At 42.0% G+C, this 23,423-nt stretch overlaps 1 protein-coding gene across 5 annotated transcripts in view; it reads right to left on the bottom strand.

The window, feature by feature from the left end:
- The window catches only part of LOC106612420 (transcription factor Dp-2), a 36,936-nt gene extending 17,835 nt beyond the window's left edge, over positions 1-19,101 (bottom strand). For 2 of the 5 annotated variants that reach the window (XM_045724310.1, XM_014213528.2), the window contains exons 1-6: positions 18,541-19,095; positions 11,725-11,813; positions 9,928-10,049; positions 9,644-9,691; positions 6,061-6,093; positions 750-909 (exon numbers count right to left, since the gene is read on the bottom strand). In XM_045724310.1, the coding sequence (XP_045580266.1) occupies positions 750-909; positions 6,061-6,093; positions 9,644-9,691; positions 9,928-10,049; positions 11,725-11,813; positions 18,541-18,577 (489 nt within the window). In that variant the 5' untranslated portion in view covers positions 18,578-19,095. Of the gene's footprint in view, positions 1-749; positions 910-6,060; positions 6,094-9,643; positions 9,692-9,927; positions 10,050-11,724; positions 11,814-12,703; positions 12,808-18,540 lie in introns of all 5 variants that reach the window. The other 3 variants (XM_014213529.2, XM_014213527.2, XM_045724311.1) reach the window with 3 other exon arrangements.
- Positions 19,102-23,423: the final 4,322 nt, after the last annotated feature.

Here is a 23,423-nt window from a genome sequence, read left to right as displayed (position 1 = left end):
CGCAAGGGAACCGTTTGCAACATAAACAACATTCCATAGTCTATACGAGCTCAAATGTGTAATTCATTCATTGCTTATCTTGAACAGTTTATGAATGGAAAAACAAACTTATCTAACATGAACATTTTGCTGGAGAAAAAAAAAATACAGCACCGTTTTGCTGTCTCATGTCAAATTGAACGCATTTTATTTGTATTCGCTTTTATTTATTCAGGGTAGCCCAATTGAGACCAGGATCTCATTCCCAATAGTGCCCTGAGTACAACAATTTTCTCAAAAACATAAAGAAAAATGTACATGAAAAATGTAAGACTAAAAAGAACCAACAGGCTAGAGTTATCCACTAGCCTGATCGGTTTGTTCTTTAGTTATGCATGAAAAAGGACGTTAGAGGCATTGGCTAAAGTATAGTCAGAAATCTGGCCACCTGGCTTGATCCGCTCAACAACCCCCACAATACTTTACCATTCTACTGGCACAATGGGTTAGAGGACCATGGTGCTGGCAACACCAGGGTTGTGTTCATTAGGGCACGCAATGGAAAATATAACTGAAGCCAAGCACCGTTTCTCATTGCACAAGTCCAGGTAGTCCCTCCCCATTTCCTTGTTTGGTGCCTAATGAACACAAACCAGGGTTGTGTGTTTGATTCCTGCATGGGCCACATATACTGAATATGTGTTACTGTCAACCGTAAGTGGTTTTGGATGAAAGCGTCTGCTAAATTACCATGTTATTTACGGACTCACCGAGTCTGTGGCCATGACGGTGGTGGAGTGGGTGAACTCGGCCACCAGTTCGTCGGCCACCTCGTTGTAGGACGTGGTGCCTTTCTTCTGCACCTTCTCACACACCTTCATGGAGAAATGCCTCAGGCCCTTCCCGTTCTTATCGCCCTTCAGTCGCTTGCTTTGGTGGAGAGATCACAAAGAAGCAACCGACACATTAATGACCAGACGGTCACAACATCTAGGACTAGCTGTTACACAAATTAAATTGTTTATTTGTCACATGCACAGGATACAGTAGGTGTAAACAGTACAGTGAAATGCTTACAAAAGATGACGGCACACACAACTTGCGCAAACACACACGCCACACCTCCAACTCCACACTTACTTGTCAAATCTCACCTCACACACAAACAATATAACACTCAATGGACTCAGTGGATCAGACAATACAATGTATACAATAATTCCATACTAATGTAAAACGATGAGTTTCTCTCCAACACTTTCACAAGCAGAAGCACACTTGTGAAAACCATGACACATTAACATAAGCATGATGGAGCTTGACATGCATGTGAAGACCATAGTGCACGCTTTGACAATATCACGTGACATGCGCTCATTAGACGCACTGCTCGTTGATGCTTCAAATTAGTGTATGGCTGTATACTCAGCACACATGCAGCGCAATTTTGTCAGTGTAATCATATTTAAAGTGGATTTAGTGTATTTAAAGTGTATTTAAAACAATGCTGAAGGGTAATAGCACTATTGGAAATAGACAATAGTAATGGCTTGCGTTCCAAATGGCATCCTATTCCCTATATAGTGCACTACCCCATGAGGATCAAAAGTAGTGCACTATTCAGGGAACATGGTGCCATTTGGGACAGATCCATGGTTGTGGTTGGAGCAGCATTTTCTACCCCTACACTCCTAAAGAATTGACTTGGGTTGCATCGAGAACCCCCACCCCAGACATATTTTTTTTTATCCTTCCATGAGACATTGACATCAAATGAGTGCAGCTTTGAAGGCTGACTCAATTCTTGAAAATGTGTGTGTGTGTGTGTGTGTGTGTGTGTGTGTCTCTCTCTCTGGGAGTACCAGTACAGAGTCAATGTCTGGGGACACCGGTTAGTCGAGGTAATATGTACAGTTGAGGTTGGAAGTTTACATACACCTTAGCCAAATACATGTAAACTCAGTTTCACAATTCTTGACATTTAATCCAAGTAAAAATTCCCTGTCTTAGGTCAGTTAATAGTAGAGAGAATGATATATTTCAGCTTTTATTTCTTTCATCACATTCCCAGTGGGTCAGAAGTTTACATACACTCAAAGGATCTCTGCTGTAACGTGACATTTTCTAACGCTCCCATAGGCTCTCAGAAGGCGCCAGAACGTTGAATGATGACTTTGCAGGCCATGGCTGAAAAACAGTAGCGGGCGTGCGCCACGGGATTCCACTGGCTGTTGACTAGGGTGGGACGCAAACGTCCCACCTAGCCCAGAGAGGTTAATGCATTTGAGACAAATGTACTTTTAACAAGGCATACCTGTTAAATGAAATGCATTCCAGGTGACAACCAAATGAAGCTGGTTGAGAGAATGCCAAGAGTGTGCAAACCATTGAAGAAACTCAAATATATTTTGATTTAACCTCTCTAGGGTAGGTGGCACCAAATCGTCCCACCTACGTAACAGCCAGTGGAATCCCGTGGCGCGTTATTCAAATACCTCAGAAATGCTATTACTTCAATTTCTCAAACATATGGCTATTTTACACCATTTTAAAGACAAGACTCTCGTTAATCTAACCACACTGTCCGATTTCAAAAAGGCTTTACAACGAAAGCAAAACATTAGATTATGTCAGCAGAGTACCCAGCCAGAAATAATCAGACACCCATTTTTCAAGCTAGCATATAATGTCACATAAACCCAAACCACAGCTAAATGTAGCACTAACCTTTGATGATCTTCATCAGATGACAACCCTAGGACATTATGTTATACAATACATGCATGTTTTGTTCAATCAAGTTCATATTTATATCAAAAAACAGCTTTTTACATTAGCATGTGACTAGCATGTGACTAGCATTCCCACCGAACACTGCCAGTGAATTTACTAAATTACTCACGATAAACGTTCACAAAAAGCATAACAATTATTTTAAGAATTATAGATACAGAACTCCTCTATGCACTCGATATGTCCGATTTTAAAATAGCTTTTCGGTGAAAGCACATTTTGCAATATTCTCAGTAGATAGCCCGGCATCACAGGGCTAGCTATTTAGACACCCAGCAAGTTTAGCACTCACCAAAGTCAGATTTACTATAAGAAAAATGTTATTACCTTTGCTGTCTTCGTCAGAATGCACTCCCAGGACTTCTACTTCAATAACAAATGTTGGTTTGGTCCCAAATAATCCATCGTTATATCCAAATAGCGGCGTTTTGTTCGTGCGTTCAAGACACTATCCGAAAGGGTAAATAAGGGTGACGAGCATGGCGCAATTCGTGACAAAAAAATTCTAAATATTCCATTACCGTACTTCGAAGCATGTCAACCGCTGTTTAAAATCAATTTTTATGCCATTTCTCATAAAAAAGCGATAATATTCCGACCGGGAATCTGCGTTTAGGTAAACAGACGAAAGAAAATAAAGCATGGGGTCGACTCGGGCACGCGCCTAAGCCCATAGTACTCTGATCGGCCACTTGCCAAAAGCGATAATGTGTTTCAGCCAGGGGCTGCCTCGATATCGTTCAGCTTTTTCCCGGGCTCTGAGAGCCTATGGGAGCCGTAGGAAGTGTCACGTTATAGCAAAGATCCTCAGTCTTCAATAAAAAGAGCCAAGATGAAACACAACTTGTCAGACAGGCCACTTCCTGCATGGAATCTTCTCAGGTTTTGGCCTGCCATATGAGTTCTGTTATACTCACAGACACCATTCAAACAGTTTTAGAAACTTTAGGGTGTTTTCTATCCAAAGCCAATAATTATATGCATATTCTAGTTACTGGGCAGGAGTAGTAACCAGATTAAATCGGGTACGTTTTTTATCCGGCCGTGTCAATACTGCCCCCTAGCCCTAACAGGTTAACCTGTCTGGGCTAGGGGGCAGTATTTTCACGGCAAGATGAAAAACGTACCCAATTTAAACAGGTTACTATTCTGGCCCAGAAACTAGAATATGCATATTATTAGTAGATTCGGATAGAAAACACTTTAAAGTTTCTAAAACTGTTTGAATGGTGTCTGTGAGTATAACAGAACTCCTATGGAAGGCAAAAACCTGAGAAAAATTCAAGCAGGAAGTGGAAAGTCTGAGAATTGTAGTTCTTTTGATTCTCTATCGAAACTACAGTGTCTGTGGGGGACGTTGCACTTCCTAAGGCTTCCATTGGCTGTCTAAAGCCTTCAGAAAGTGGTTTGAGCCTTCTCCCGTCACTGGGCAGAGTATAGGAGCTCATTCACTGAGTGGTCTGCCTGGCAACAAAGGGATTGGATATGCGCGGTCACGCCGTTCCTTCTTTTTCTTCTTGAATGAATATGCTATTGTCCGGTTGGAATATTATCACAATTTTACGTTAAAAATAACAAAGATTGATTTTAAACAGCGCTTGACATGCTTCTAAGTACGGTAATGGAACATTGACTTTGTCTCTCGTTCCGCGCTCACACGTTATGCCTTTGGATAAGTGATCTGTACGCACGAACAAAAGGGAGGTATTTGTACATAAATATGGATTATTTCAAACAAAAACAACATTTCTTGTGGAAGTAGCAGTCCTGGGAGTGCATTCTGACGAAGATCAGCAAAGGTAAGAGAATATTTCTAATACTAATTCTGAGTTTAGGTTGCCCCGAACTTGGCGGGTGTCTGAATAGCTTGCCGTGATGGCTGAGCTATGTACTCAGAATATTGAAAAATGTGCTTTCTCCATAAAGCTATTTTAAAATCTGACACAGCAGTTGCATCCAGGGGTAGTGAATCTATAATTCTTAAAATAATTATATATTTTGTCAACGTTTATGATTAGTATTTTTGTAAATTGATGTGCACATTCACCGGACGTTTTGGTGGGAATACATTTTCTGAACATCACGCGCCAAAGTAAAATGCTGTTTTTGGATATAATTATGAACTTTATCGAACAAAACATACATGTATTGTGTAACATGATGTCCTAGGAGTGTCATCTGATGAAGATCGTCAAAGGTTAGTGCTTCATTTAGCTGTGTTTTGGGTTTTATTGACACATGTCCTTGCTTGGAAAATGGCTGTGTGGTTATTTTTGTCTATGTAAAGCCTTTTTGAAATTGGATAATATGGTTAGATTAACGAGAAGTTTATCTTTAAAATGGTATAAAATAGTTGTATGTTTGAGAAAGTTGAATTATGACATTTTGTTGTTTTTGAATTTTCCGCCCTGATATTTCACTGGCTGTGTCCCGCAGGTGGGGCGCTAGCCCATAGAAGTTAAAAGAACATTTGTTACTACATGATTCCATTTGTGTTATTTCATAGTTTTGATGTCTTCACTATTATTTGACAATGTAGAAAATAGTAAAAATAAAGAAAAACCCTGAAATGAGTAGTTGTGTCCAGAATTTTGACTGGTACTGTACATACTACACATGTACACACAGACATACAGTATCTACACAGCCTCTGATGGTTACATAATCTGCTCACCTGAACACACACAAAAAACCTGCAGTCACTAGTGAATAGGCAGTCATGGTCGCTACTTCTACAAATCTACTGTGGATTTGTACTGTACTGTGAGAGCGCGCGAGAGAAAGAAAAAAAACGAGTTCTGTTTTGTGGGCAATATGTAGAATGTTCCAGAATACATGTACTGTACTTGGAACCCATGACATTGGTATGTTTGGAAAGTTGGACTGAAATTGTTTGGTTGGATATATCCAGATTAGATCAGACTATCTGCGGTACGATTCCAACGAATACATTTCCCTGGTCTTTTTGGTTTCTTTTATTTTTGTTACGAGAGAAAAAGAGACAGCACGGGAGAAGAGATGGGACACTGAAATATAAATAGTATCCAGAGGAGATGACAGAAAGGGAACAGGGAGAGAGGGAACGAGAGAGAGAGAGCGAGCCAGTGCTCTGCTGTAGTGAGTCAGCAGTTGTGTGATCTTTCGGGGGGGAGGGGGGGGTCAGACAGATGCATTCTGGACTAACAAAAAAATGCCAGACTGCAGCTGAGCTCTTGAGCAGCCCCCCCCCCCCTTACTACAAATGCACCGTTTCACTTCCATCTACATTCTGCTGAGCCGGGCAGTTACCTGGCTGAAGAGTCTCCTGAGCACAGCCCATCCCTGCAACACAGACAGAGAAATCGTTAGTTTGAAGTGAGTGTGTGAACTGTTTAAGATTAATTCAATATACAAGACCATGTTACTGCGTATGTGTCAGTAGTCAGTCCTCCTAGATTACAACTAATTCCATTGCCTAATGAACTGGTTTGCTTTGGAACTAATGAGACACTTCAGCTCAATGAGATGCTGTGAGAGAATGACAAAGCATCTCTGACTCCGTTTCTCTCGCCCTCTGTATCTCCCTCTTTCGCCAATTCTCCTACCTCTCTATCCCACTTTCTAATGCCATCTCACTCTATCTGCGACTTGTTTGACTGGATAATCTTCTTCCGGCAGGAAGATTTCATCATAATGACGAAGTGAAAACATGTTTAGAAATATTAGCGAATGCATTTTTTTTATTTTTATGGAAATATAAGTATTCATACTCAGTACTTCATTGAAGCACCTTTGGCAGTGATTACTGCGTCAAGTCTTCTTGGGCATGAAGCCACAAGCTTGGCACACCTGTATTTAAGGAGTTTCTCCCATTCTTCTCCACAGATCCTCTCAAGCTCTGTCAGGTTGGATAGGGAGCGTCAATGCACAACTATTTTCAGGTCTCTCCAGAGATGTTCGATCGGGTTCAAGTCCGGGCTCTGGCTGGGCCACTCAAGGACATTCAAAGCCACTCCTGGGGCAGCAGGTAGCCTAGTGGTTAGAGCGTTGGACTAGTACCCAAAAGGTTGCAAGATCGAATCCCTGAGCTGACAAGGTAAGAATCTGTCATTCTGCCCCTGAACAAGGCAGTTAACCCAGTGTTCCTAGGCCGTCATTGAAAATAAGAACTTGTTCTTAACTTCTTATGGCTGGGGGCAGTATTGAGTAGCTTGGATGAATAGCGTGCCCAGAGTAAACTGCCTGCTACTCAGGCCCAGAAGCTAAGATATGCATATTATTAGTAGATTTGGATAGAAAACACCCTAAAGTTTCTAAAACTGTTTGAATGGTGTCTGTGAGTATAACAGAACTCATATGGCAGGCAAAAACCTGAGAAAAAGATCCAGCCAGGAAGTGGGAAATCTGAGGTTTGTAGGTTTTCAAGTCTTTGCCTATCCAATATACAGTGTCTGTGGGGTCATATTGCACTTCCTAAGGCTTCCACTAGATGTCAACAGTCTTTAGAACCTTGTTTCAGGCTTCTACTGTGAAGGGGGAGAGAATAAGAGCTTTTGGAATCAGGTGTCTGGCAGAATGTCATGAGCTCAGTCAGGCGCACACACGTGAGAGTTAGCTGCATTCCTTTTCCTTTCTAAAGACAAAGAAATTCTCCGGTTGGAATATTATTGCAGATTTATGATAAAAACATCCTAAAGATTGATTCTATACATCGTTTGACATGTTTCTACGAACTGTAATGGAACTTTTTGACTTTGTCTGGCCTGCGCCTCGTGAATTTGGATTTGTGAACTAAACGCGCAAACAAAAAGGAGGTATTTGGACATAAATGGACTTTATCGAACAAAACAGACATTTATTGTGGAACTGGGATTCGTGGGAGTGCATTCCGATGAAGATCATCAAAGGTAAGTGAATATTAATAATGCTATTTCTGACTTCTGTTGATTCCACAACATGGCGGGTATCTGTATGGCTTGTTTTGGTGGCTGAGCGCTGTACTCAGATTGCATAGTGTGCTTTTTCCGTAAAGCTTTTTTGAAATCTGACACAGCGGTTGCATTAAGGAGAAGTATATCTTTAATTCCATGCATAACACTTGTATTTCATCAACATTTATGATGAGTATTTCTGTAATTTGATGTGGCTCTCTGCACTTTCACCGGATGTTTGAGACAATGCATTTCTGAACATAATGCGCCAATGTTAACAGCTTTTGGATATAAATATGAACTTTATCGAACAAAACATACATGTATTGTTTAACATGAAGTCCTATCAGTGCCATCTGATGAAGATCAAAGGTTAGTGATTAATTTTCTCTATTTCTGCTTTTTGTGACTCCTCTCTTTGGCTGGAAAAATGGCTGTGTTTTTCTGTGACTTGGCGCTGACCTAACATAATCGCAAGGTATGCTTTCATCGTAAAGCCTTTTCGAAATCGGACACTGTGGTGGGATTAACAACAAGTTTAGCTTTAAAATGGTGCATAATACTTGTATGTTTGAGGAATTTTAATTATGAGATCTGTTTGAATTTGGCGCACTGCAATTTCACTGTCTGTTGTCAAGTCGATCCCAGTAACGGGATTTCAGCAGTAAGAAGTTAACTGACTTGCCTAGTTAAATAAAGGTAAAATTAAAAAATGAACTCCTGCGTCGTTTTGGCTGTGTGCTTAGGGTTGTTGTCCTGTTGGAAGATAAACATTTGGCCCAGTCTGAGGTCCTGAGCACTCTGGAGCAGATTTTCATCAAGGATCTCTGTACTTTTCTCAGTTCATCTTTCCCTCGATCCTGACCAGTCTCCTAGTACCTGCCGCTGAATAACATCCCTACAGCATAATGCTGCCACCACCATGCTTAACCGTAGGGATGGTGCCCCGTTTCCCCCAGATGTGACACTTGGCATTCAGGCCGAAGAGTTCAATCTTGGTTTCATTGACCAGAGAATCTTGTTTCTCATGGTCTGAGAGTCCTGTAGGTGCCTTTTGGCAAACTCAAAGCGGGCTGTTGTGCCTTTTACTGAGAAGTGGCTTTTGTCTGGCCACTCTACCATAAAGGCCTGATTGGTGGAGTGTTGCAGAGATGGTTGTCCTTCTGGAAGGTTTTCCCATCTCCACAGAGGAACTCTGGAGCTCTGTCAGAGTAACCGTCGGGTTCTTGGTCATCTCCCTGACCAAGGCCCTTCTCCCCCGATTGCTCAGTTTGGCCAGAGGCCAGCTCTTGGAAAAGTCTTGGTGGTTTCAAACCTCCCATTTAAGAATGATGGAGGCAACTGTGTTCTTGGGAAGTTTCAATGTTGCAGAATTTTCTTGGTACCCTTCCCCAGATCTGTACCCTGACACAATCCTGTCCCGGAGCTCTAGGGACAATTCCTTCAACCTCGTGGCTTGGTTTTGGCTCTGACATGTACTGTCAAGTGTGGGACCTTAGGTTTGTGCCTTTCCAAATCATTTCCAATCAATTGAATGTACCACAGGTGGACTCCAATCAAGTTGTAGAAACGTTTCAAGGATGATCCATTGAAAACAGGATGAACCTGAGCTCAATTTCGAGTCTCATATCAAAAGGGTCTGAATACTTATGTCAATAAGGTATTTGTTTTTTATAAATTAGCAAACATTTTATTAATTTTTTCGCTTTGTCATTATGGGGTATTGTGTGTAGATTTATTTGTAATCAATTTTCAAATAAGGCTGAAACGTATCAAAATGTGGAAAAAAATCAATGGGTCTGAATACTTACTGAATGCAGTGTATATTATCTGTCAATCCATAGGCTAACTAACAGGCCGCAATAAATACATTAGATTTGAAATCGCTACCTAGCAATCCCTGCTGGGTGTGTGTGTGAATATTAACAACAATAGTAGCCAGAAGAACAGAATCAACCCACCGGTCAGAAAAATATGAGTCAATGAAATCATGCGTTCGCTTCTTGGCCCTGGGAATAAAAAACCAAAAGTGATGTTAGCTAATAAAAAATAAATACAGTGGATGCTACTTAAATTATTTTCATGTTCTGGAAACAGATCAAAGAAAATACCTCTTTACAACAATGATAATGTGCAACAAAACAGCAGTGGTGTGTGTGTACTCGAGCAAACAATGCAGTTGTGTGTGCGTGTGAGAAAATGTGTATGTACTTGAGCAAACGGAAAAACGTGTGTACCAGCTCACCCTGGGTTCCACTTGTTGGCATCCTGGTTGTGTCCCTGGTCAACCATAGTGGGCGTGTGTGTGCAGGGGGTACCTATGAGGACATTCCCTGTGTGCGAAACTTTCTCTGCTGTGCTGATGATCTACACAGAAAATAAATAATAAACAGAGGGGGTGCATCAGATCGCAGGCGCATATTCATTTGGGCACATCGTAGCAAAATGTTTAGCAATGGACATGATTGAACAGATGCAAGGATGTCAGGTGATTCGAAGAATATTGGTAGCCAGGGTGCTGTTCATTACGCAGCAAATCGAGAAAAAGGAAAGGGCAACCAGGACTCATCCAATATGAAGAGCTCATTTTCGTTTTCAGTTTCAAAACATATTCCGTTTGACGCCCTAATGAGCACTATCCAGGTGAGTCATTGAGAACAGATTCTGTGCCAAGAAGTGGGCGATTCTCTGTATGGTGACTGAGCACGGAGCAGGATCAGGTTGGGTGTAATATTTCCTACTATGCAGAAGTGTCTCGAAGCCGGAGCCGAACAAAAGAGACGAGGCGAGATCAGCTGGATGCAGCAGAGTGCTAATAAATACCCCCAGCTAATTATAGCAAGCTAGTCACAGTCTGTAGCCCCCCCACACAACGTTTCTTCTTTTCCTCCCAGCCAGCCCTTTCTTTTACACTTCACCACACTGGCTGCCACAGATGCAGGAGGATAGGAGACCTGGGGTGTATTCATCAACACCCAACGTAGCAAAACACTTTGCAATGGAAAACGTTTTGAAGTGAAAACGAGAATTTGATATTGGACAAATTCAGACATTCGGCACGAATGTTTTTCTTTGGTACCTGGGGAATACACCTCTGATCATCGACTCAACACTTAACTACGAAGAAAAAAAGTATCCCAACAGAGGGCTTTCATGAAGAAAGAAATCTGCAGCAGTGGCTCAATTTCCATGAACTTAAAATTATAGCCGGTTAAGAAAAAAGCCAATTTACTAGTCAAGGCTCAACTCACACTTACAGTGCATTCGGAAAGTATTCAGACCCCTTGACTTAAATATTTAGTTGTATTATTTTTTTGTTCATTTTTACCCCTTTTTCTCCCCAATAGCATGATATCCAATTGGTAGTTAGTCTTGTCTCATCGCTGCAACTCCCGTACGGACTCGTGAGAGGCGAAGGTCTAGAGTCATGTGTCCTCCAAAACACGACCCAGCCAAGCTGCACTGCGATACAGCACTACAGGGAGACAGGACGGACAGCTGATCGTCCTCGCAGTGGCAGACCACGTGTAACACATGCACAGGATCGGTACATCCGAACATCACACCTGCGGGACAGGTACAGGATGGCAACAACAACTGCCCAAGTTACACCAGGAACGCACAATCCCTCCATCGGTGCTCAGACTGTCCGCAATAGGCTGAGAGAGGCTGGACTGAGGGCTTGTTTTAAGGCAGGTCCTCACCAGACATCACCAGCAACAACGTCGCCTACGGGCACAAACCCACCTTTGATGGACCAGAATGGACTGGGAAAAAGTGCTCTTCAATCACGAATATATTTTGATTTGTTTAACACTTTCTTTTTTGGTTACTACATGATTCCATTTGTGTTATTTCATAGTTTTGATGTCTTCACAACTATTCAACAATGTAGAAAATAGTAAAAATAAAGAAAAACCCTGGAATGAGTAGATGTGTCCAAACTTTTGACTGTGTAGGCTGGGTATACTTAAAGCACTGAGACAAAAAAAAAAAAAAAGGGGCTTTATAAAATAGATTTGATTTAATACATAACACTCACCATCTGGGTCCTCACATTGGCATTGACTGCTCCTAGTGTGATATTTGTTACTGGGCTGTAGTCAGACGGCATCACAAGTGATATATTGCCTGAAAAACAGGGTAAAGGGAAAAACTTTTTGAAATGTTCCTCATTGGGCAAAAAATAGCCGATGTCTGCCTACACAAATGTATATTTTTCCAATTGGTTTAGTCAGGTTTTAACGAAGAATAATTTTTTTATGCCTGGGTTGTGGGTTCCATTCCCGCTGAGGGCACCCATACAAAAAATGTATGCATTAACAACTAAGTTGCTTTGGATAAAAGCATCACTATATTATTTTATCGATATCAGCAAGGCATATGTGACATTGGTGTCCTTCCTGTTAACCTACAACATGTAAAAACCCACATATATGACTGTTCCTGCATGCACAAAACTTTGGTTTTGTACACCAGCTTCAAACTGCTGAAAATACAATATCTTTGGTTATGGACAAGAAGTTTCACAGAAGTTTAGACGGTGCAATGATTCTCTACACTACACTTAATTGTCGATTTCTGCATAATGTATCTTTAATTAGCCACTGATGGGCCTTTGTGGATGGTTGCCACTTTCCATTGCAATTAAATTCAAAAATGGTTTAGTAGGTTTCATTCACACCTGGCCCAATGGTCTTGAAAGTCAGAGCCGTGGAAGTGAACAGAAGAGTGAACATTCACACAGTTGTTAAATGTTCCTAACCACGTGACCTGATCGGCAAATGTAGCTTTTTTTCTCCCCATAGGACAGTGATTTAAATTAACATGTTAATAACTTGGAGCGTGACATACACTGCTTTTAACATTGTTACATTGCAGCCTTATTCTAAAATTGATTAAATAAAACATTTCTCATCAATATACAGACACACACACAATATCCCATAATGACAAAGCGAACAGGTTAGACATTTTAGCAAAATTATTAAAAAAATTAAAAACAGAAATACCTGATTTACCTAAGTATCCAGACACTTTGCTATGAGATTCGAAATTGAGCTCAGGTGCATCCTGTTTCCATTGATGGTCCTTGAGATGTTTCTACAACTTGATTGAAGTCCACCTGTGGTAAAATCAATTGATTGGACATGATTTGGAAAGGCACACACCTGTCCATATAAGGTCCCACATGAAGTTGAAGGAATTGTCTGTAGAGCTCCGAGACAGGATTGTGTCGAGGCACAGATCTAGGGAAAGGTACCAAAACATTTCTGCAGCATTGAAGGTTGCCAAGAACACAGTGGCCTCCATCATTCTTAAACGGTAGAAGTTTGGAACCACCAAGACTCTTCCTAGAGCTGGCCACCCAGCCAAACAGGCCTTGGTCTGGGAGGTGACCAAGAACCCAATGGTCACTCTGACAGAGCTCTAGACTTCCTTTGTGGAGATGGGAGAACTTTCCAGAAGGACAACCATCTCTGCAGCACTCCACCAACCAGGCCTTTATGGTAGAGTTGCCAGACAGAAGCCACTTCTCAGTAAAAGGCACGACAGACCGCTTGGAGTTTGCCAAAAGGCACCTACAGCACTCTCAGACCATGAAAAACAAGATTCCCTGGTATGATGAAACCCATATTGAACTCTTTGGCCTGAATCCCAAGCGTCACGTCTGGAGGAAACAGGGCACCATCCCTACGGTGAGGCATGGTGGTGGCAGCATCATGTTGTGGGAATGATTTTCAGCGGCAGGGACTGGGAGACTAGTCAGGATCAAGGGAAAGATGAACAGAGCAAAAAACAGAGCGATCCTTGATGAAAACCTTCTCCAGATTGTTCACCTTCCAACCGGACAACGAACCTAAGCACACAGTCAAGACAATGCAGGAGTGGCTTCAGGACAAGTCTCTGAATGTCCTTGAGTGGCCCAGCCAGAGCCCGGACTTGAACCAGATTCAACATCTCCGGAGAGAGCAGCAACGCTCCCCATCCAACCTGACAGAGCTTGGGAGGATCTGCAGAGAAGAATGTGAGAAACTCCCCAAATACAAATGTGCCAAGCTTGTAGCGTAATACCCAAGAAGACTTGAGGCTGTAATCTCTGTCAAAAGGTGCTTCAACAAAAGTACTGAGTAAAGGGTCTGAATACTAAATGTGTTGTCAGTTTTTGCTTTATACATTTTCAAAAATGTCTAAAAACCTATTTTTGCTTGGTCATTATGAGGTAGTGTGTGTAGATTGATTCAATTGTTTTTTTCCCTCATCAATTTTAAAGTAAGGCTAACGTAATAAAATGTTGAAAGACTCAAGGTGTCTGAATACTTTCCGAATGCGCTGTATATACAAAAGTATGTGGACGCCCCTTCAAATTAGTGGATTCGGCTATTTGAGCCATACCCGCTGTTGACAGATGTATAAAATCGAGCACACAGCCATGCAATCTCCATAGACAGACATTAGCAGTAGAATGAACTCTTCAGTAAGGCCAGTGACTTTCAACATGGCACCGTCATAGAACGCCACCTTTTCAACAAGTCAGTTCGTCAATTTAAATATAATACACAGAAATGTTGTGGGATTACAGTAGATGAAGAATCCATATTTTTTAGATTGATTATTTATTGGTTTATTACGTTAGTATTTATATATGTTTGTAATAGTGTGTTATGTGAAAATGTGTTCGTATATAAATTGTATTTTAATATTTAAGGACTCTTGGAAGATTAGTCCAAATGGGGACTAAAAGAGATCCAAATAAAATCGGGCTAGAGGTCGACCGATTAATCGGAATGGCCGATTAATTAGGGCCGATTTAAAGTTTTCATAACAATCGGTAATCGGTATTTTTGGCCACCGATTTGCCGTTTTTTTTTTTTTTACACCTTTATTTAACTAGGCAAGTCAGATTAAAAACACATTCTTATTTACAATGACGGCCTAGAAACGGGGGTTAACTGCCTTGTTCAGGAGGGATTCGTTTTTGCAACCTTCGGTTACCAGTCCAACGCTCTAACCACCTGCCTTACATTGCACTCCACAAGGATTAACAGGCTGACTACCTGTAACGCGAGGGCAGCAAGAAGCAAAGGTAAGTTGCTAGCTAGCATTAGACTTATAAAAAACTATCAATCTTAACATAATCACTAGTTAACTACACATGGTTGATTATATTACTAGTTTAACGTGTCCTGCGTTATATGATCGATGCGGTGCCTGTTAATTCATTGAATCACAGCCTACTTCGACAAACGGGTGTTGATTTAACAAGCGCATTTGCGAAAAAAAGTACTGCCGTTGCACCAATGTACCTAACCATAAACATCAATGCCTAACAGGAATATTTAGACTTAGTCACCCATTAGATAAAATACGGAACGGTTCCGTGTCACTGAAAGAAAAAAAACGTTTGTTTTCGAGATGATAGTTTCCAGATTCGACCATATCAATGACCCAAGGCTCGTATTTTTGTGCGTTTATTATATTATAATTAAGTCTATGATTTGATAGAGCAATCTGACTGAGCGGTGGTAGGCAGCAGCAGGCTCATAAGCATTCATTCAAACAGCCCTTCGCTGTGCTTCAAGCATTGCGCTGTTTATGACTTCAACCTGGGTGGGTATAATTTGTGGAACGTTACAACAGGAATCTATTCCATAAACTTCGTAAATAACAAGGTTTCCAAAAAACAACGCATACAAAGTTGTATAGCGGCAGAATAAGATACCGGGTAGGGAGTGGTCTATTTCATTGCGTTTTTCACTCATCACGTTTATTCCGAAAAATGTCTGTCCTCATATGTCTGTTTGCCTATGGACAAACATTAAGAATAAGCTACGTGGTGAGTTGATGGCTATTCGGCAGCTAGTTAGCTAGGTTTGTATGCGTTGCTACTTTGTATGCGTTGTTGGTTGGCAACCTTTTACTTTACGTTTTTTGGAACAGATTCCTGTTGGAACGTTCCTCAAATTATACCCACCCCTTCAAGCCTATCAACTCCCAAGATTAGGCTGGTGTAACCGATGTGAAATGGCTAGCTAGTTAGCTGGGTGCACGCTAATAGCGTTTCAAACATCACTCGCTCTGAGACTTGGAGTAGTTTTTTCCCTTCCTCTGCATGGGTAACGCTGCTTCGAGGGTGGCTGTTGTCGATGTGTTCCTGGTTTGAGCCCAGGTAGGAGCGAGGAGAGGGACGGAAGCTATACTGTTACACTGGCAATACTAAAGTGCCTATAAGAACATCCAATAGTCAAAGGTATATGAAATACAAATCGTATAGAGAGAAATAGTCCTATAATAACTACAACCTAAAACATCTTACCTGGGAATATTGAAGACTCATGTTAAAAGGAACCACCAGCTTTCATATGTTCTCATGTTCTGAGCAAGGAACTTCAAGGTTAGCTTTCTTATATGGCACATTGCACTTCTACTTTCTTCTCCAACACTTTGTTTTGCATTATTTAAACCAAATTGAACATGTTTCATTATTTATTTGAGGCTAAATTGATTTTGATGTATTATATTAAGTTAAATAAGTGTTCATTCAGTATTGTTGTAATTGTCATAAAAAAAATAAAAATAATAATAAAAAATAAAAAATAAATAAAACATATTCGGCTGATTAATTGGTAATCGGCTTTTTTGGCCCTCCAAAAATCGGTATCGGCATTGAAAAATCATAAATCGGTCGACCTCTACTCGGAGCCCTGGGTCTGACCCCGCCCTGTGCAACTGGGTCCTGGACTTCCTGACGTGCTGAAAAAGCGAGGTAACGACAAATCCACTACGCTGATCCTCAGCACGGGGGCCCCACAAGGGTGTGTACGCCGCTCCCTCCTGTACTCCCTGTTCAGTGTTCACCCATGACTGCATGGCCACACACGTCTCTAACACAATCAAGTTTGCAGACGACAACAGTGGTTGGCCTGATTACCAACAATGACAAGAACGCATACAGGGAGAAGGTGAGGGCGCGGGCAGAGTGGTGCGAGGAAAATAACCTCACCCTCAATGTCAACAAAACAAAGGAGCTGATCATGGAGTTCAGGAGAGAGCAGAGGGAGCATGACCCCATCGACGAGGCCGCAGTGGAGGGTGAAAAGCTTCAAGTTCTTCGGTGTGCACATCACTGACAAACTGAAAAGGTCCATCCACACAGATAGTGTGGTGACGAAGGCACAATAGCGCCTCTTCAACCTGCACCATTGAGAGCATCCTGTCGGGCTGTATCACTGCCTGGTACGGCAATTGCACAGTCCGCAACCGCAGGGCACTTCAGAGGGTGGTGCGGTCAGCCCAATGCATCACCGGGGGCACACTGCCTGTCCTCCAGGACATCTACAGCACCAAGTGTCATAGAAAGACCATATACTGGCCATAATGTCTACACACACACACACACACACACACACACACACACACACACACACACACACACACACACACACACACACACACACACACACACACACACACACACACACACACACACACACACACACACACACACACAATATATTTATATTCCGAACTCTGACATTGCTTGTTCTAATATTTCTTAATTCCCTTCTTTGTCTATTCGGATTTGCGTGTACTTTTTCTATTGTTAGATATTACTGCACTGTTGGAGCTAGGAACATAAGCATTTCTCTACACTTGCGATAACATCTGCAAAATATATGTAAGCAACAATAAAATTTGACCACCTGACAAGGAACAACTCTGGGCCCTGGTTATAGGCCATTATATTTGAAACACCCAAGGCCCAGTAGCTTCAACAAGTGAGGTCCAGGATGGAGACGGGCTGGTCCAGTGCCAGGCAGCAGAGTCAGACTGGCTCGGTGGTGCCTTGCGCCTTCAGACCCAACAGAAAGGAGGGCCCCAACCTCTCCCAATCTCAACACTGGAATGTGGCCACCACTCTCTCCTTTAAGGCACAACAATGAGGAAGGGCTGCTTCATTAGAATACAGCTGAGCAGCTGTCGCTCTCCCTCTTTTTGACTCAAAAATATTAGGAACACACACACAGACTAACTAAAAACATGAGTTTTCATGGATTACTTTAAAATGAATAAAAAAAGCAGATTTCAGTGGTGCTAGGAGGGAAACATCAGACTCACGTAGAGTCACTTAGGCCTTCGTATATTATAATGACCTGAAGGTGCTTCCAGGTAGAATCCAAGGTCCATCTAAAAATTTGATGTAGAGGGGAGTTATCTTTGGAACTTGGGCTTGTATCTCAAAAATGCAAAAACACCACTTTCCTGAGGCTTTTTAAATCAATCATCTCATGCTTGCCTTCTTGCTGGTGCACTCCCTTCTCGTGCGATACATTACTCAATTGTTTTGGTTATTGGAAAGGGAAAGGGGGATACCTAGTCAGTTGTACAACTGAATGCCTTCAACTGAAATGTGTCTTCCGCATTTAACCCAACCCCTCTGAATCAGAAGTGCGGGGGGCTGCCTTAATCGACATCCACATTTTAATACAACAGAAAACTGCCGTTACAGGTTAATTAATATAAAAACAAAAACGCACACACTTTGTGAAACTACAGTCAAGAAAACCCCAGAGGGCAACAAAACATAAAACATCACATTAAGTGCCCGGTAATCAGAGATTCAGAAACAACCTCAATAAGCGCAATCAAACCTTTAAATTAAGCTATGATACATGAACACATGTTGTTCACTCAGAAAGGAACACAGCCTAACCACATAGGCAGAACTAGCAAACTACATATTTGTGTAAAAGTCCAGACTAACAATTGGGAGAACAGGAGACAAGTGCATTAAGTCACTAAAAGTTGCTAAAAGTCGTCTTGCCATCTATCGTTGGAACCGGCAACTCTTGTTTACCTGTCTCTCTGCAGAAGGGAACCAGCAAGACCTCCATGGCTCCCTCTCCTTTCCTCTCCACTTTTTCTCAGTCCCAGCTAGAGTGTGCCGACCAGTCTTCTCTAACCCCCACAGACATTAAGCTAGCGAGCAACTTCCAGTAGGACAGAGGAGAGGAGAGCAGAGGAGGGAGGTAGTGAGTCTCTTTACTGGCCCAGAACTGCGTCTCGCCCTCCCCTTCCTCTGTTCTTGGCGAGTTTGCTAATCCGCGACACACAACCAATCCCATTACGTCTACACAAGACGTAGAGAGAAGGGAAAAAGGCACATTAATTTACTTGAAGAGCACGTGCCTCTCAGCAGCTCATGTAGCCTGGGATCCAGTGCGCCCCTCATACATGCACTCTCCCTATTTTGTTACCAGCCAATGGAAACTTGAAAGCCCCTGCCAGGCGAGCGCAGAGGAAGTCCACCTGCCTTCCCTCCAGACAATGTGAGAACACCACATTTCACTGAGCGAATGCCTGGCCTGGGAAGACCGCCACCGACACACACCCTCCCCAAAGGCATGACCATCTCCATGTAAAGCTACTCTCTGGTTGACAGGGAGAGGCACTGTGTGGATGGGTGATTGCTTGTTCTAGCCTGCCTGGTCTGGGAAGGGGGTTGTACAGAGAACGCCTCCAGTCAGCACCAGTAGTCTGTTTTGAAGCAAATGTAGGCTAACAAAAAAAGTAGTCTACAAAAAAGGTCACTGTTCAAAAGAATACCTAAACTGAAACCAGGCAAAATGTGGATGCAAATAATAGCCTATGTAGGCTGCACAATATTAAATTCATAGAATTGAATCATACTGTGCACATTTCCAAAGGTATATTTCCACATTTTGGACAATAAATTCTCGATCCTAACCCTTCAGTAGCCAATCAGAGCATTTATACACACTAGCTTCAAATCTAGACAATGCAAATCCTTCTAGGATGTTCTTATAGGCAATTTAGTATTGCCAGTGTAACAGTATAGCTTCCGTCCCTTTCCTCGCTCCTACCTGGGCTCAAACCAGGAACACATCGACAACAGCCACCCTCGAAGCAGCGTTACACATGCAGAGCAAGGGGAACAACTACTCCAAGTCTCAGAGCGAGTGACATTTGAAACGCTATTAGCGCGCACCCGGCTAACTAGCTAGCCATTTCACATCGGTTACACCAGCCTAATCTTAGGAGTTGATAGGCTTGAAGTCATAAACAGCACAATGCTTGAAGAATTGCGAAGGGCTGCTGGCAAAACGCACGAAAGTGCTGTTTGAATGAATGCTTACGAACCTGCTGGTGCCTACCACTGCTCAGTCAGACTGCTCTATCAAATATCAAATCATAGACTTAATTATAATATAATAAAACACACAGAAATACGAGCCTTAGGTCGTTAATACGGTCGAATCCGGAAACTATCATCTCGAAAACAAAACGTTTATTTTTTCAGTGAAATACGGAACCGTTCCGTATTTTATCTAACGGGTGGCATCCCTAAGTCTAAATATTCCTGTTACATTGCACAACCTTCAATGTTATGTCATAATTACGTAAAATTCTGCCAAATTAGTTCGCAACGAGCCAGGAGGCCCAAACTGTTTCATATACCCTGACTCGGCATGCAATGAACGCAAGAGAACTGACACAATTTCACCTGGTTAATATTGCCTGCTAACCTGGATTTCTTTTAGCTAAATATGCAGGTGTAAAAATATATACTTCTGTGTATTGATTTTAAGAAAGGCATCGAGTGCTTTTTTCGCAAATGCGCTTTTGTTAAATCATCCCCCGTTTGGCGAAGTTGGCTGTCTTTGTTAGGAAGAAATAGTATTCACACAGTTCGCAACGAGCCAGGCGGCCCAAACTGCTGCATATACCCTGACTCTGTTGCAGAGGTGACACATTTTCCCTAGTTGAAAGAAATTCATATTAGCAGGCAATATTAACTAAATATGCAGGTTTAAAAATATATACTTCTGTATTGATTTTAAGAAAGACATTGATGTTTATGGTTAAGTACACGTTGGAGCAACGACAGTCCTTTTTCACGAATGCGTACCGCATCGATTATATGCAATGCAGGACAGGCTAGATAAACTAGTAATATCATCAACCATGTGTAGTTAACTAGTGATTATGATTGATTGATTGTTTTTTATAAGATAAGTTTAATGCTAGCCAGCAACTTACCTTGGCTTCTTACTGCATTTGCGTAACAGCAATGTAAAGCAGGTGGTTAGAGCATTGGACTAGTTAACTGTAAGGTTGCAAGATTGAATCCCCAAGCTGACAAGGTAAAAATCTGTCGTTCTGCCCCTGAACAAGGCAGTTAACCCACCGTTCCTAGGCCGTCATTGAAAATAAGAATGTGTTCTTAACTGACTTGCATAGTTAAAAAATATTATATAGAAAAAATAAAATAGAAAAAAAATTATAACAAATAATAATACAAATTTTAAAAAAGGCAAAATCGGTGGCAAAAAATTTTACGATTATCGATTGTTATGAAAGCTTGAAAAAAAAAATAATAAAAAAATCGGCCCTAATTAAATCGGCCATTCCGATTAAATCGGTCGACCTCTACTAGGAACCAAACAAAAGCCAATCGGACTAAATTGGGAGGGCCTCACCTGAATTTGTACCAAAAGGTTTTCTACGGTTTGCACTAATGAATACACCGCTGATGTGTTTTTAGCACAGGAAAGCAATGTTAACATTTGCATGTACCTAGTCTCGCGTTGCCATACCTCCAATATCATGTCACTGTCACGCCTCCCTTGAAAGTCTGGAGAATTTTGTATTATACCGTTTTCCGACAGGGTAGGACAAATTTGTATAAACTTGTTCCCGTATGCTAACTAAACTCAGCAAAAAAAGAAATGTCCTCTCACTTTCAACTGCGCTTATTTTCAGCAAAGTTAACATGTGTAAATATGTGTATGAACATAAGATTCAACAGACATGTGACTAACAGAAATTGAATTATGTGTCCCTGAACAAAAGGGGAGGAGGGGTCAAAATCAAAAGTAGCAGTCAGTATCTGGTATGGCCACCAACTGCATTAAGTACTGCAGTGCATCTCCTCCTCATGGACTGCGCCAGATTTGCTGTGAGATGTTACCCCACTCTTCCACCAAGGCACCTGCAAGTTCCCAGACATTTCTGGGGGAATGGCCCTAGCCCTCACCCTCCGATCCAACAGGTCCCAGACGTGCTCAATGGGATTGAGCTCCAGGCTAGTCGCTGGCCATGGCAGAACACTGACATTCCTGTCTTGCAGGAAATCACGCACAGAACGAGCAGTATGGCTGGTGGCATTGTCATGCTGAAGGGTCATGTCAGGATGAGCCTGCAGGAAGGGTACCACATGAGGGAGGGGATCTTCGCTGTAACGCACAGTGTTGAGATTGCAGGCAATGACAACAAGCTCAGTCCGATGATGCTGTGACACACCGCCCCAGACCATGACGGACCCTCCACCTCCAAATCGATCCCGCTCCAGAGTACAGGCCTCGGTGTAACGCTCATTCCTTCGACGATAAACACGTCGAAGGAATGAGACAAAACCGCGAGTCGTCAGAGAACAGCATTTTTTGCCAGTCCTGTCTGGTCCAGTGACGGTGGGTTTGTGCCCATAGGCGACGTTGTTGCCGGTGATGTCTGGTGAGGGCCTGCCTTACAACAGGCCTATAAGCCCTCAGTCCAGCCTCCCTCAGCCTTTTGCGGACAGTCCGAGCACTGATGAAGGGATTGTGCGTTCCTGGTGTAACTCGGGAAGTTGTTGCCATCCTGTAGCTGTCCCGCAGGTGTGATGTTCGGATGTACCGATCCTGTGCAGGGGTTGTTACACGTGGTCTGCCACTGCGAGGACGATCAGCTGTCCGTCCTGTCTCCCTGTAGCGCTGTCTTAGGCGTCTCACAGTACGGACATTGCAATTTATTGCCCTGGCCACATTTGCAGTCCTCATGCGTCCTTGCAGCATGCCAAAGGCATGTTCACGCAGATGAGCAGGGACACTGGGCATCTTTCTTTTGGTGTTTTTCAGAGTCAGTAGAAAGGCCTATTTAGTGTCTTAAGTTTTCATAACTGTAACCTTAATTGTCTACCTTCTTGTAAGCTGTTAGTGTCTAACAACCGTTCCACAGGTGCATGTTCATTAATTGTTTATGGTTCATTGAACAAGCACGGAAAACAGTGTTTAAACCCTTTACAATGAAGATCTGTGAAGTTATTTGGAGTTTTATCGAAATATCTTTGAAAGACAGGGTCCTGACGTTTCTTTTTTTGCTGAGAAATCTAATATATATACACATACACACATATATATATATATATATCCCATATATACACATATACACACACATATATATACACATATATACATATATATACATATACATATACATATACACATACATATACATATATACATATATACATACATACACACAGTGGGGGAAAAAAGTATTTGATCCCCTGCTGATTTTGTATGTTTGCCCACTGACAAAGAAATGATCAGTCTATAATTTTAATGTTAGGTTTATTTGAACAGTGAGAGACAGAACAACAAAAATATAGAGAAAAAGGCATGTCAAAAATGTTATAAATTGATTTCCATTTTAATGAGGGGAAAAAGTATTTGACCCCCTCTCAATCAGAAAGATTTCTGGCTCCCAGGTGTATTTTATACAGGAAACGAGCTGAGATCAGCTTGTTACCTGTATAAAAGACACCTGTCCACAGAAGCAATCAGATTACAAACTCTCCACCATGGCCAAGACCAAAGAGCTCTCCAAGGATGTCAGTGACAAGATTGTAGACCTACACAAGGCCGGAATGTGCTACAAGACCATCGCCAAGCAGCTTGG

The sequence above is a fragment of the Salmo salar genome, chromosome ssa09 (genome assembly GCF_905237065.1).
Source record: "Salmo salar chromosome ssa09, Ssal_v3.1, whole genome shotgun sequence".
NCBI lineage: Eukaryota > Metazoa > Chordata > Actinopteri > Salmoniformes > Salmonidae > Salmo > Salmo salar.
Note: the sequence above shows the minus strand (reverse complement) of the source record. Positions and strands in the feature narration are given on the sequence as shown.